This window comes from Dreissena polymorpha, chromosome 9 (assembly GCF_020536995.1).
Source record: "Dreissena polymorpha isolate Duluth1 chromosome 9, UMN_Dpol_1.0, whole genome shotgun sequence".
In the NCBI taxonomy this organism is placed as follows: Eukaryota; Metazoa; Mollusca; class Bivalvia; order Myida; family Dreissenidae; genus Dreissena; species Dreissena polymorpha.
The window spans coordinates 9750796-9765068 of record NC_068363.1 but is presented as its reverse complement, the minus strand read 5'-3'; the positions used below and the strand labels follow the sequence as shown (position 1 = coordinate 9765068).

At 35.9% G+C, this 14273-nt stretch overlaps 1 protein-coding gene across 1 annotated transcript in view; it reads right to left on the bottom strand.

Moving 5' to 3' along the window:
• Positions 1 to 7518: 7518 nt before the first annotated feature.
• LOC127844757 (solute carrier family 22 member 13-like) overlaps positions 7519 to 14273 on the bottom strand; it is a 37814-nt gene continuing 31059 nt past the window's right edge. The window contains exons 6-9 of the mRNA XM_052375216.1: positions 10144 to 10226; positions 9626 to 9743; positions 9251 to 9323; positions 7519 to 8028 (exon numbers count right to left, since the gene is read on the bottom strand). Of these exons, the coding sequence (XP_052231176.1) occupies positions 7855 to 8028; positions 9251 to 9323; positions 9626 to 9743; positions 10144 to 10226 (448 nt within the window). The 3' untranslated portion in view covers positions 7519 to 7854. The remainder of the gene's footprint in view (positions 8029 to 9250; positions 9324 to 9625; positions 9744 to 10143; positions 10227 to 14273) is intronic.

Sequence of the window (14273 nt, the reverse complement as noted above, 5' to 3'; positions counted from 1 at the left end):
CTTGTCGATTTCCTAATATGATTTCTTGTGCGTTTATAATCCTCATAAACCCTTAGGTCACCTTCTTTTACATATCTGTTCCATAGTCTTTGCTTTTGTCTAATTTTAGATTTTAACTTCTTGCTTTCAATGTTAACCCTGTTTTTCCTGTTTCTATTGACTGATATTTTCGGTATGCATTGGTCAACAACACTGCCTAAGGTTTCCTTAAATACTTCCCATTGCTCATTTGTGCTTAAGTTATTACATTTATTGTCCCAGTCTATATTAAGTATTTCTTTCATTTTATCACAGTCTGCCTTATCATATTTATACACTATTTTTTCACAATCAGGTCCATACCTGTGGACATTAAAACAGTAACTGATAAATGCATGATCACTTTTTCCCAGATGCGCCTAAATATTCAAGTCTGAGATCATACCTTCTTCATTGCTGAATACTAGATCAACTAATGAAGGTTTGTCTACCTCTACCACGGGTACTCTCTTGAACATGCTGGTAAAGAAAACAGTCCCTCACTGACTCCAGAAATTCATACTCCATTTCACCAGGTCCCTGCGATGTACTTGTATTCTCCCAGTCTATTCCTGGATAATTCAGGTCTCCGTTAATCAGCACATGACTGTAATTCCTAAAATATATTTCCTTCAAAAGAACATTTAAATTTAAATTATTTTCAGTTTCGCTACTGGGACCTCTGTTAATGGTAGTATACATTAATTTTTCATGCTTATTAAGTTCTATTTCAATACAAGCATGTTCAAAAAATGCCACCTTCAATTCAACCTGGTTAAATTTCAAACTTTCGTTTACATATAAGTATTCCTCTCCCTTTATCATGTTTGCCCAAGTTTAATTGTAAAATTTCTTACCTCTCTATCATATACTCGGGTAACTGTCTTTCAAACTTAAAGTTCTTAGGGTTAACCTCAGAAACTGAAATAATGGCAGGTTTCTCCTGCATGAGGTCCAATTTGGCCCTGATTTCGTGAAGTTTATCTACAGAGAACGTATCTGCGTTCGTGCTAACAACAAAAAACTTTAAACTGTCCTATGCCCATTTTAGATAGCTGTGTTCTAACGTATGACACGTTAACATAGAGAATGGGGACCTTCCATAAAGTAGGCATATGTCACGCTATTTTTTACCATTTTACCCCCTACCCCTTTCACAAACTGTCATACATGGCGCCCCTCCCCCCAATAATGTATAACTTTGAGTTTTGATCATTTTTTATATTACACCCATTTACATTTTGTATTCTAATATAAAATATCCAACTAAAAGAACTATTACGAATATTATTAAAATGGCGACAACAATTGTCAACAATCTAGATTCAATTTGAAAATAAAAGAAAAGAACTGACAATCATATTTACACATAATCTTTTAACCAGAGACCTATATAAACATATATGTATAGGTCCCTATTTTAACATCGGATAAGAAGATAAGCGAAACTTGAATATAATAATGATTTAATTATATAAATATTACCTCAATTTTTTTAGTATAATAATAACCATTATGTGTAAAAATTAAATTTACAAATTTCTCGCTCAGTGACATTACTATGCAGCGGACAACATAGAAATAATACATAAACCAAGGCTGCGCATCAGCAATACTAGTTATAGTTAGTTAGCGCTCCTAGCGACTGAAATCTTGCTCCTAGCGACTGAAATCGTGGCCAACACATTGAAAACTAATTTTAAAGCTATTAAATTCTTTTTAAAAAAAGAATGCAAATTAATTTTTTAAAAAGTTTGACGTCACAAACGACATGTCTCAACACTTTTTTACATTGAATGTGAAGAAGTGTATGTATTTGTGGCAGATAATTAACAGGCATTTACCGAAAATGCATACATGTACACAATATAAGAACCTACGCTCTTATGTTTAGCGCCACGACGTCACGTGCATTTACGCGTTTTACGCCATATTATAGACGTCATAGCGGTCATTGATAAAAACAATATTTGTATAACATTTGTGGACAACATCACAATCGAGAATTGTAAATAAGTTCACTTCATGTGGAAAATATCATCACGGAGACATGTGTCTTTCTATCGATTTATTTCTCATGCATACGACGTAGACGGTCATTTGGGTCATTACCCACACGCGTGATAGGCCTAGCGTTTAGAATCCGCTCTGCTTCAGCCATCAATGTTAACAGCCTTTCAACGGTTTACAAGCCGACGTGGGATTCCGAAGAAGGTATTTAGCGACAACGGAACGAATATCGTTAGCGGCGATTGAGAGCTACGTGAGGCTTTTACTGATTGGAACCAGTCGACCATCAATGAATACATGTTACAACATCACATTGAATGGCAGTTCAACCCTCCTTATGCTAGTCATAGGGGCGGTGTCTGGGACCGGCTTATACGATCAACTCGAAGCATTCTGAAGGCTACTGCTCAGGAGCAACTACTTACAGATGAAAGCTGTTAACAGTGATGGCTGGAGCAGAGCGGATTCTAAACGATAGGCCTATCACGCGTGTGAGTAATGACTCAAAAGACCCACCGGCCTTTACACCAAACATGCTTCTGCTCATGAGATCGAATGCCTGCCTTCCGAGAGGGATATTCAAGAAGGAAGATTCTTACTTAGTACGTTGGTGGACACAGATTCATTAACTGGCAGATGTATTCTGGCGACGCTGTATACGGGAATACTTACCTCTACTGCAAATAAGACAAAAATGGCAGAGAGAACGAACATATCTTCGCGAAGGAGATGTAGTGCTTGTTGCCGAAGACAACGTACGGAGGGGACAGTGGCCTTTGTGACGAGTTGTCAAGGTCATTCCTGGAAGGGATGGACACGTGCGCAGCTGTGTAGTTCGGACTCGGGGTTCCCAATCAGTGAAACCTTTTACTAAACTGTGCTTGTTAGAGACTGCGATCTAGGGCTCCATAGAATTTTACAAATTTTTAAATGACTCATGACTCGCGGTGATTGAACCCTTGACTAAATGTTAGTTAAAAGGTTATGTATTTCATGTAACTTATGTAAATTGTATAACAATTTTAACATTGACACATTTAATTGATTATACTTGTTTAAGTCAATTTAAAATTGATTGAATCGTTATATACAATTGTTGTTTTAAAGACTATTTTAATTTTATCATTTGATTTAGAATGTCGAATTTCTTTCAACGGTGATGTAATTGTTTGACACAGTTATGTTTGTTGTGCAACTGCAACTGTTACTATTGACATAAAAATATGCATTAATGAGTCAATGTGTATCATTAATAATACACTTTAAGTATATAATACCCCTGTCCAGTTCTAATGATGCGGTATGAATGTTATATGTGCATATGTGATGATTTCATACATGTTATATATAGTAAATGATGTAACATATTACTATGTTCTTTATTCAGATTATTAATGGTGAAAAGAAAGGAGATAACACAAATATACTTATTTCGTGGTGAATGTAATTATTGCATCTGTTTGTACTTATTCTAACCACCAGTATATTAAGTTAATGGAATTATTTACAGACTTAAGTTTAATTGGCTTGTCGTACGCATGACTGTTTTGAGTTTCCCCTGGTAAAATATTGTTTACCTTGTCCGTGTCATAGTGAGTAATGCTTATCTGCTTTAGGCAGACTGTATATATATGTGTGTTTCAATTAGTATGGCTAATTGAATTTTTATTGATATTTAATTGACATTTAGATGTCTCTGGTTTAAAAGACACACAGTTCACTGTGCATGATATGTGATGAAATACTGAGATATTCATTGTGGGGAGTATAAGAACCTACGCTCTTATGTTTAGCGCCACGACGTCACGTGCATTTACGCGTTTTACGTCATATTATAGACGTCATAACGGTAATTGATAAAAACAATATTTGTATAACATTTGTGGACAACATCACAATCGGTATTATTATTTTATTTATTTATTTATTGTCCCCTACCGGTTTCCCCGGAGGGGACTTATGGTTTGCGCTCTGTGCGTCTGTGAGTCTGTGAGTCTGTCACACTTTTCTGGATCCTGCGATAACTTTAAAAGTTCTTCATATTTTTTCATGAAACTTGAAACATGGATAGATGGCAATATGGACAATATGCACGTCATTTCATTTTGTTCCTACGTCAAAAATTCTGGTTGCTATGGCAACAAATAGACTAGAAATACTTCTGAAAATTGTGGTTTTCTGGATCCTGCTAGAACTTAAAAAGTTCTTCACATTTTTTCATGAAACTTGAAACATGGATAGATGGCAATATGGACATTATGCATCTCATTTCATTTTGTTCCTACACTGACATGAACAAATATCCTCTATTTCATTTATTGGGCCACACTGTAGTTATGAACATTAACGGACGTTGTCTGTCAGTTGTTAAATCATATTTCAAGTAAAAAGGACTATGACATGGCAGAATACAGCTTTAGCCAGTCAACATTGGAGCAGGTATGTTACACTTAAAGACCTTAGATAAATCAAAGAAAAGCTTACTCACTTACATGGTTGAATGCAAATACATGTTTATTGTCATCTGGTGTAACGTGCAAACGAGTTTGTTTTAATGCTTGTAATGTCATGCGGTTCTGTCATTGTCATACTGTGTTCCACCATATTTAGCGATTATGTTCTTGTTTTAATTTCAAATTTGTTTCAAACATCTAATACATTTTTTGTTAACATTATGGAAAACTAGATCTTTCATATTTGTTGTCTGACATCCCTATAATTTCGCTGAAAACTTAAGGATTATACAAGTGGAAACTTTCTCAATTTGAGGACGACACCTTTTCCACTACACAATAGCTTACCGCTACTTTATCAATGTACACATGTTTTCTAGTTGTGCCACTACTATTTCCAATATTCTTTAACAGTTTCACATCTATATATTGTAATAACTTTTCGATAACTATATTTTCCTTAGGTGTTTCTGCAGTTTAACAAACATCAGTTGGATGAAATTGCCACAAGAATAAGATTGTAAAAGCCAGCTTTGTATGGTTACTAGCCAACATGAGATTGGAAATCAAATGAACAGTAGCACTAGAGACACATTGTCAACAAGTAATCGGTTGTATAAGCCAGCTAAGGATGGGTATAATAGCCGACTAGGATGGGAAATCAAATGAACAAGTTGGATTGTAATAGTGTACTTGATGAAAAATGTTACACAGTTCAGTAAAAGTGCTCTGTCAAACTGTTGAGTAAAAACTTACCATACATACTGATTAAACTTCGGATCTGGTCAGGATCTATCAAGGCAGCTATAAAGTCATACAATGTTTCGCACGAAGCGGGGCATATGATAATTAAATGGCCGCATGGAATAAGCTTTTTTAAAATTATAGACCTAGTGCAAGCTTTTTTATCAAAGATCTTGTTGTTTCGGTTTGATTTAAGTCTACATGGTTTTGCCAATATGCTAACAAAATAGATCTGTGTGTTTTATCTTTAAGAAACTGTATCGGTAAATAGGATTGTTGGGATATTCTGGCCATGTAATTTAGAAGATTAACTTAGACTGATCTTGATCTAGCAGTAATAATAAGTAATAATTTCTGATCGTTTGATCTGCTGTCTCAGAAATTATTAATATTTGTTTTACTTATTCTTTTGCAGGTACTTACATTTTTAAATTCTTTTAATTAAATTTGATTTTAATTAATCATGAGTTATTTTTATTTTACTTGTTTTGTATGTTGATATTTAAGATAAATGATTTTTCAAGAATCTTGAGTTTGATTTAAATTCTCCTGAGGACTTTAGGTCAGTATTTATCTCGCTATGAGACTGTCAATGCATGTAGAGTGTTTAGATATTTCACATATTTAAATGTTCTATTATTCGTTTTAGAAATCACTCGATAATTTTATGATAATACTTCATTCGAACAATTAAACTTATTGTTTGCTAAAGCAGTAAATAAATCCATGGGAGTGCATGCTTAATGTTTAGACGATTTCTGACTTTAATGCAACATAAACTTTGGTTACAACATGTCTGCTCAAAGATCTATTAATACACATTGCTTGATAGATCTTTAGTATACACGACATGCTTATTTTTCATATACTTGACCCCATAAGCGGTGTCTAGTTCAGTTTTTTCTGCTATATAAAAAAGGCCGTAAAACGGACCCAATCCCAAAGCAAACGGATTCCAAACCGAAATTGTATAAAAATTCCCAATTTCCAAAACATTTTTTTAGAAGGAAGTGTCAAATGATAATTTCATAAACATCTTACAAAGAATATAACTACGCTTTATATGATTTTTCCCCAAATGGCCAGGAAAAAGCCTGAAAGCTTGATGTGTCAATATTTGTTGATAAAACAAAATCCCAAATCGCAATTTGGTCCATTTTGTCAATTACAAATTCCCAAATTTTTCCATTTTATCAAAATCTCAATGTGACCAGACTACTTTTCCTAAAATTGCTAGAAAAACATGTATTTTAAATGCTAATGCGACGTTTACATAATAACGTATTTTGAACCAGATTTGATTCAGATAGGTTACTTTTTTTTTAATTATTGCATTGTCAGATGCCAGTATGGCTTACCAAGTGAAACAAAATAATAATGTCTGAGAAACATATGAAAGTGACGTATTACTAGTCAACTCACAAACTGTGCCTGTGTTCTGCTTTGATCCAACATATGACATATAATATACCTATGTGATGACATTGTCAGCACGATTTGGGGCCATGTTAAAACCTGTGAGCATTATGTTCGTCGTAGATACCTTGAAAAAAAAATACTGATCACCACACATGTGAAGTTTTCAATAGTAAGTAATTAGACGATATCAATACTCAATTCCGATGGCACTTCCTTGTTAGACATGATGTATTATGTGGATACTGCATCAGCTTATAGCATCGATCAGGACCGCTTAGCTGCCACCTCACGATACGATTGAGCAGGAATCTGTACAAACATTGTTTAAAGAAGTCATAGGCTCAAGAAGTTTGTTAAAAACAAGCGTCGACATCAAGCCTTGTGACGCCTGTTCTGTGGAAGACACTACATCCAAGGCAGACAGCAGAGTATTCGTCTAAAGACTCTGCGTCAGACACAAACTGCAGAACAAACGTATGCATTGCTGAACGCAAAACAAACGTATCGTAGGAACTATTAAAATAATAATTGAAGACAGAGCGCCTCCAACGTAAAAAATACACGAATTCACTGCTCACATTTAAGCAGCTAACAGTCATGTCTGCGAATCGTATTATTTTACGCGTCTGATACATCGCAACCTTTAAAATAAGGGCATGCCAAAGCGAATAACGTTTGCTGACAATGTGGACAAAGGGCAAACGTATACTTATTGCAGTATCAACGCAATTTGTTGTCAGTACGGACCCGGCAAGACAGCACAGGTATCCGTAACTCGTCAAGAGGGCACTGTGGTCAATCGTTCGATCAACATGAGGGCAGTTTTTTTGCTACTTTAGCATGCATCAAACACGCACATTACACTTGCGTACGTTGTACAACGTCATTGTTTTGTACTTCAGGCTTTCGATGTATTCTAAAGCGCCACAATTAACACCTTGTCTTGAAGATGATCGCCCCGCCCACTTAATGCTTTGATGAACATTTTTTTGTATCCCTTAAAACGCAAGTAAAAAGGTTTTGAGAGAAGCTAGCATACAAAATCATTTTAATCTGCGTATATAGTACATATGCGACTTTCTAAGTGTAAAAAGGTCAACACTGTTTTTTTTACAAATCTCACACAATACCTACTTATCTTGGCCTTGTGACTATGGGGGCAAATGTCAGGATTTTTATGGCTAGAAAAATTGGTGCGTTTAAAAAAATGTCAGTATTTCTGCGCGTGCTTCATGTTTTTGCGCGTATCAGAGCGCGTTTGATGACGCTGAATCATGTCGGGAAGGTCGCGGTTCTTTGTTTCGTCCAGAAATACACACATGCCAGTGGATAATAGACAGACGATGCCGCAAACCAGATACAGTAGTCCTTTGATATCACGACTCTGAAAATAGAAAATGATACACTTAATTTGGATCCTTGTGGGATAGGGTTAGCAATTTATAATATTATGTACTATCGGTAGTAATGTCGCAATGTAAACATTGTATTGTCCATTTCATTATGGTACAATGCCGAAGAATATTTTCAATATAGACATAAATCATCGACAACTAAACAAAGACTGCGGAGTTTCGGTGGTAAGGTGGTTATATAGTACCCATCAGAGCGACAGGAAGGTTAATTAATAAGGTTAATATATATATACACCTGCCATAGTTTTTTGTGTTCTTAAACTACGATAAATGTGTTCTAAAATCCATAGGGCCCGTTTTCGATTCCCAACAGTGTTTTCTCTTCTTATTATTCTACGTGATATACTTTACATTTTGTTTCGTTATCTGCGATCTTGTAAGACACTACATGGGACAGGGACAACTACAAAAAATCAAAATCTGTGAACAATGAACCAGCACTAGTACACAAAGCATGACAAAATGTGTATACAATATTCTGTCAAGCCCGTGTGTAAACCCCTGTGAACCCCGTTGACCCCGTACTTATATCCCATGGGTAATACACTTTGACCACAACAGGGTGCCAATCAACATGGGTAATATTAGTAAAATACCGCAAGGGGAGGGGGTAAAATAAGAAAGTAAACAATCAAAACGCTCAAACCCTAGAGAGAATGTTGGCGAGAAATACAACTAAAAGTGATTTATTTATGATAGCGTTTGTCTTAAAAACTTGAATAATATGTGTAATTGAATCGACGTATAATACTTTTTTGTCAGAGATAAAAGAAATATAGCTTCTTGTAATTTATATTTACATAAATTTATTAATATCCAATGGTTCACATAATCTGGCCACAACAGGGTGCCAATAAACATGGATACTACTTGTATGATCCCGCAAAGAGTTGGAATTTAACAAGAAACCTGTATTGCAATCAAGTTACCTACTTTTTATGTTTCATGTCTTCAAAAATTAACGAATACCTTTGTAGATTAATTGTATATTCTTCTATTCGGCCTTATATGTAACCCACAGTATGCCTTATCGATAACATGACGTATCACTGCTCCACAAGCAATGTGAAATAATATGGATTAACTGACTTTTAGCCTGCACAGTAAAGAAGTAGTTCCCACAATACCGATCTTTTTAAACCCTAACGAAATCCTATTGACTAATGCCCACAGTCTAGGACACCATGTTACCAGCGTTATAATCTGTGGGGCCACCATCGATCCCACTCTGGAGACGGAGCTGATGAACCCTCCGCCAATAAATCTGCGTAAAAAACAACTACATTCAAATTTTGAACACGAAATCAAAAATGAATGTAAATTTTTTCTGTTGATTATGTATGTTACACATATATGAATTTTATAGGTTTGAACAATGTTCAGCTTTATATTTACGAAATTAAACTGTATTTGAGTCACACACACATATAGCCTTCATTTTCCCATCATACATTCTTCATTTCACACGCAACACTCTTATCAAAGATAGATAAATACATTTACAGATATATCTTTGGCTCACACATTTCCAGCACAAACACTGATCTCCACTGACACCACACATACCTGACGACCGTCGGAAAGGACTCTTGAGACCAAAGCGTGTTGATATTCCACGCAGCGCTCACACACAGCTTGGCGCTTAGTGCGAGCGCATCAAGTGCCGTGCCGGAAATGGACAGGTCTGGAGAGACGAAGCGATATTTTGATAACTTGAATGTGTTTTCATCGAAAAAGAACATTATTGACGTAATTTCTTAGTTTGCTTTTGTAACGATGGTCTAAACATATAATTACAGTTATTTTCTGGATTGTGTAGGATTGCACTTTATAAAAGGAAAAAGGTAGACCCTGATTGCTGAAAGCAAAATATGAATCAATTATGTTTTGTCAGATTCAACAATTCACTTATTTATGTATCGAACGATATAATAAGATTGATCATGTATATATATATATATTAGTTCAATTGAAAATGGGGCAACACAATCTAATGATATACTAGAATCAAAAGTATAAACATGTTGTCGATGTGCCAACCACTGCGTTAACCGGTAAGCCCGATTCCGCGGTGTCATACTTACTAAGGAATTTGAATATTCCAACGAGCAACGCAAACACGCCTCCCAATGCATAGAAGCCGGTGCACGTCCACTTCCGACCTCCCCTGGAAAGATAAGTCATTGAATAGTAGGACCCCACCCAAACTCATCATATACATAGGTAACACTAAGGTTTTAATTACATTGTTAGTGAATCCGAAAATAATGCCCGGTGTAAAGCCTGTGTATGGTTCATGATACCTTGCATAACAAATTAATTTTGAATGCCATTTTGGAAGCATATTTCAAGGGTTATTCAAACAATGGAATTAATTGACAAATCTTTATGGTTGACCACAAGTTTGTTCAGTTGTAATACATTATCTGGTCAGGTACGCTGCAAGGCATGTAGATTTAATTTGCTTTCAAGAATGCGCTTAAACTTGAAAATTGAATTCCACTAAAATGATCAAGACAACTGGTTCAATTTGATCTCTCATTTTGATTGATAATTAACGTATGGTAAAATATTTTGAAATTGTTATCAGGGTTGACATAATAGGTGTGCACAACCCGGCTCGAACCCAGACACCCACATTCCAAAAGCCCGAAGACGAAGCCCGATAAACTGTAGAGTTCTACCATATAAGTAACATAACATCCCTTCCCGAAAATATTTGTACGTACAATGCTTAATCGTTTAACAAGGAAGACACAATTATCCGTAGCAGGTTCTCCACCTTGTAGGTTTTAAGAGATTTCGCCGATGCACAGCGAAAATGAAAGAAGACAGACGGTGGTTCACGTGTTTTTCGTTTGTGTTTTCCATAACTTATTTCTTTGTCAAATATTCAACGATATTTGAAGATCGATTTAAGATGAATTAACGAATTATAACATAATTTGAAGTTAGATAACTTAGCGTCTGCACTGGAATCAGGTAAAAATCGATAGAGCGTACCGCACTCAATGCATTTATATGGCATGATTAATATAATGAGAGTACACGACTCAACTGAATGTTGGAAAGCTACACTGTTCACACATCCTCTCTACCTAGTAACACCTCGAACATAGGAACCTACCAGGTGTTGAAGAGGACCGCGACATAGTTGCCGGGGATGTCGATGATGTTGACGAGAAAGAGATTAAGGTAGAAGTCCCCAGACAGCTCTTGCACACCGAAAGCGATACCGTAGTAGCTATAGGAAGAGAACAGCCTGAAAGCAATATAGAAAGTTATTTAATTAGCTGTGCATTTCACCCAAAAAGTGGGAAGCATTTCACATAGCACATCCCCTTTCAATGCTTCACCAGTCCGACCATACCTCTGTCCAGAAATATCATAACTTCTGTATTTACTTGTCATGTTTAACCGCACTTGAGCACATAGTGGGGAGCGTTTAGGATACCATAATGTCCGTTGTCAGTCAGTGTGTTTGTGAGTCATTAAACTTTTTTTACCAATATTTCCCAATACTTCTCCCGTGAAAATGCAAAGCAAAGAAATTTTTTATTTTGCATTAAATAAGGAATGGTGGTCCCCTGTCAAGTTTGTTTTGTCTCAAATCTCGTCTCCCCTCCCCTCTTGGGTAACCTAATTTATTTGATATCACTGCCGAGTTTGACAAGTTTCATTATATGGCTAAAGTGAAAAAATTAACGCGTTTTAAGTAGTATTTTGTGTCCAGTAATTATGAAACTTGCTCACAAGGCAAGTGTTAGTGATGTATCGACAAAGTTCAAAGTGGTTTCGGAAATTTCGCAAAAGATGCTCAAAACAGTTCAGTTCCGAAAGTCTAAGGTAATCGACCAAGGGTCTATGGCCGTCTTGTTTAAATAACCTTGACAAACGTGGATCACCGGGTGGATGCGGTGTATCGCGTGCAACACGGTATCTCTAGCTCAAAAGTCAAGGTAAAACTAACATGACGCCTTATCAGTGATCGCTCCGCCCACTTAATCACGTGGCTCAGCGAGAAGAAAACCTAGACAAGTTAACACCAAAATGGCTTTTTTGCCTATAGACTGCATATAGATTTACGCGATATTCCGGATGATTTTATGGACTTGTTTAAAACCACATTACACTTGTAAAGGGGTTGATGCCATTTAGTTATTCTGCGAATGCAAAAAAAATACGATTAAAGAGAACATCAGCTATTTATAACGGGTAAATTACTACATTAAACACGCTCTCAAACGCTTGCGCGCTTACGGAAATCGAACCCGTTATTACGTGTAATGGTGGTATTTGCAATAAATTAACACTTCACCGGTATTTACCCGTGTTATTAACAAAATTATTACCGAAACATTCCCCCCTACCCGTGTATTTGGCACGAAATAGCGCTTTATAACTGGGAATTCGGTGAAGTTTTACGCGCTTTCTAACGGGTGGGTACCTCAATCCCACATGTTATTGCGTATAAAAGTGATATTAATCATATTAAACATTGCTTATGGGACATTTATCAATCACTATAATATAAAGCGCAAAAACAACAAAGTAAGTTTGGACATTGTCATTAAGTGCATTACTATCAGAGTAATAAAACACAGCATGAATTAGGCTTCATGCTGGGTTTTATTTCTCTTCAAGTAACGCAGATGAACCTCGCTTCTGACCTAGTAACTGATAAACTATTTAAACAAAGGGAAATATTATGTGATAATCAGATCGATAACATAAACTATTTAAGTCTGGTAGTATATCCGATAAAAATATATTATAATTGTCTTTGGCAGTGTTGACGTTCAGTTGTTCGTGGTGACGACTGCATGTATTTATACATCTCGTACACTTCTCAAGATCTCATTTCGGCTTTGGAAACGATATAAATTAAATGTCACCAACTAATCTTTCAGAATATCGATTGTCCGAGTTACATAATCCCCATTGACACCGTTTAACCATTTTTAATCTTTTTTTTAAAGAGGAAAACATAAGAAACTCGTTGGAATAAAAGTGAACCTAAACATGTAGCTTGTCTAGAAAATGGCGGACAGGTCGTTGCTAACGAGTGAGCCCGATTAATCGATCGCTGATTGGTGGATCAATTCTAGTGGGCGGAGCGATCATAGATAAGGCGTCATGTCAATTAAGAGGTCGAAGGAAAAACATGTGCAAAATAAAATTGTATGTGTCCAAATAACGAGTCTATGAAACATCGAATTGAATTGTGTTCAATTTATTTAATAAGAATTTGAAGTTGAATAATAATCTTTTATATACATTATTAGAATATATTGTTTACGGAAAGCATGAAAAATATATATCATACCATATCAAAGCGAACAAAATTGTTATCTTCCTTATTTGGCGTGTTTGAAACAAATCTAATACGGAATAAACCCTTAGTGATTTTGTCAGTTCGGCTTCCTTCTGCTCTTTTTCGATGACAACAGAAAGCTTCGTGAGATTAGGTTCCCGTCTGCGATTCACACGTGCAACCTTTCTGATTGCTTCTTGTGCTAAATGTACTTTTCCGTTGGAAACGAGCCACCGAAAGCTTTCAACAAAATAGCTGAAACAATAGTGAAAAAGTGCATTACTGGCTTATACTTTATCATGCATGGGACATGAATCAATGTAAAAAAAAAATATATATAAATTCTAACCAAAATGTAACAATCAATGCAACACAGCTGAAAAAAAGACAAATGAGGACAAACCAAATTAACACAATTTAGCAAACACTTCATGCAAAACATATACTTACAACCAGCCAAACATCATCAACCCCGAGGCCACCGCGATGGAAATATTGAGCAATTTCCAGTCATGTGACCAGTAGCAGAATGCCGACATGACACTCGCCCACAATGCAAAGCTTGGAATGAGGAGGAGGAAGACGCGCCATCTATTCCGAATGTACTCAAACATTAGCGGGGCAGCCATAAACCCCGTAGAGCCGAGACCAATGATGAACCTATGATAATTATTGGAATTAGAAATCTTAATCCCCGCCCCGTGCGTTACATATCGTTTATCCCAAGTGCCATTTAAAAATAGATTTAGTAGGTAAATGCAATGCATGTTCAATGTGTTTAATATTTTACCAATTATGCGTTATAAACATAAATTTTTCTAATTGCATTAAAGGTTTGTTGTGCTTAAACGCAATATAAACGTTTATGAACAAAATAAATTTTACATGCATTTTCGAGTC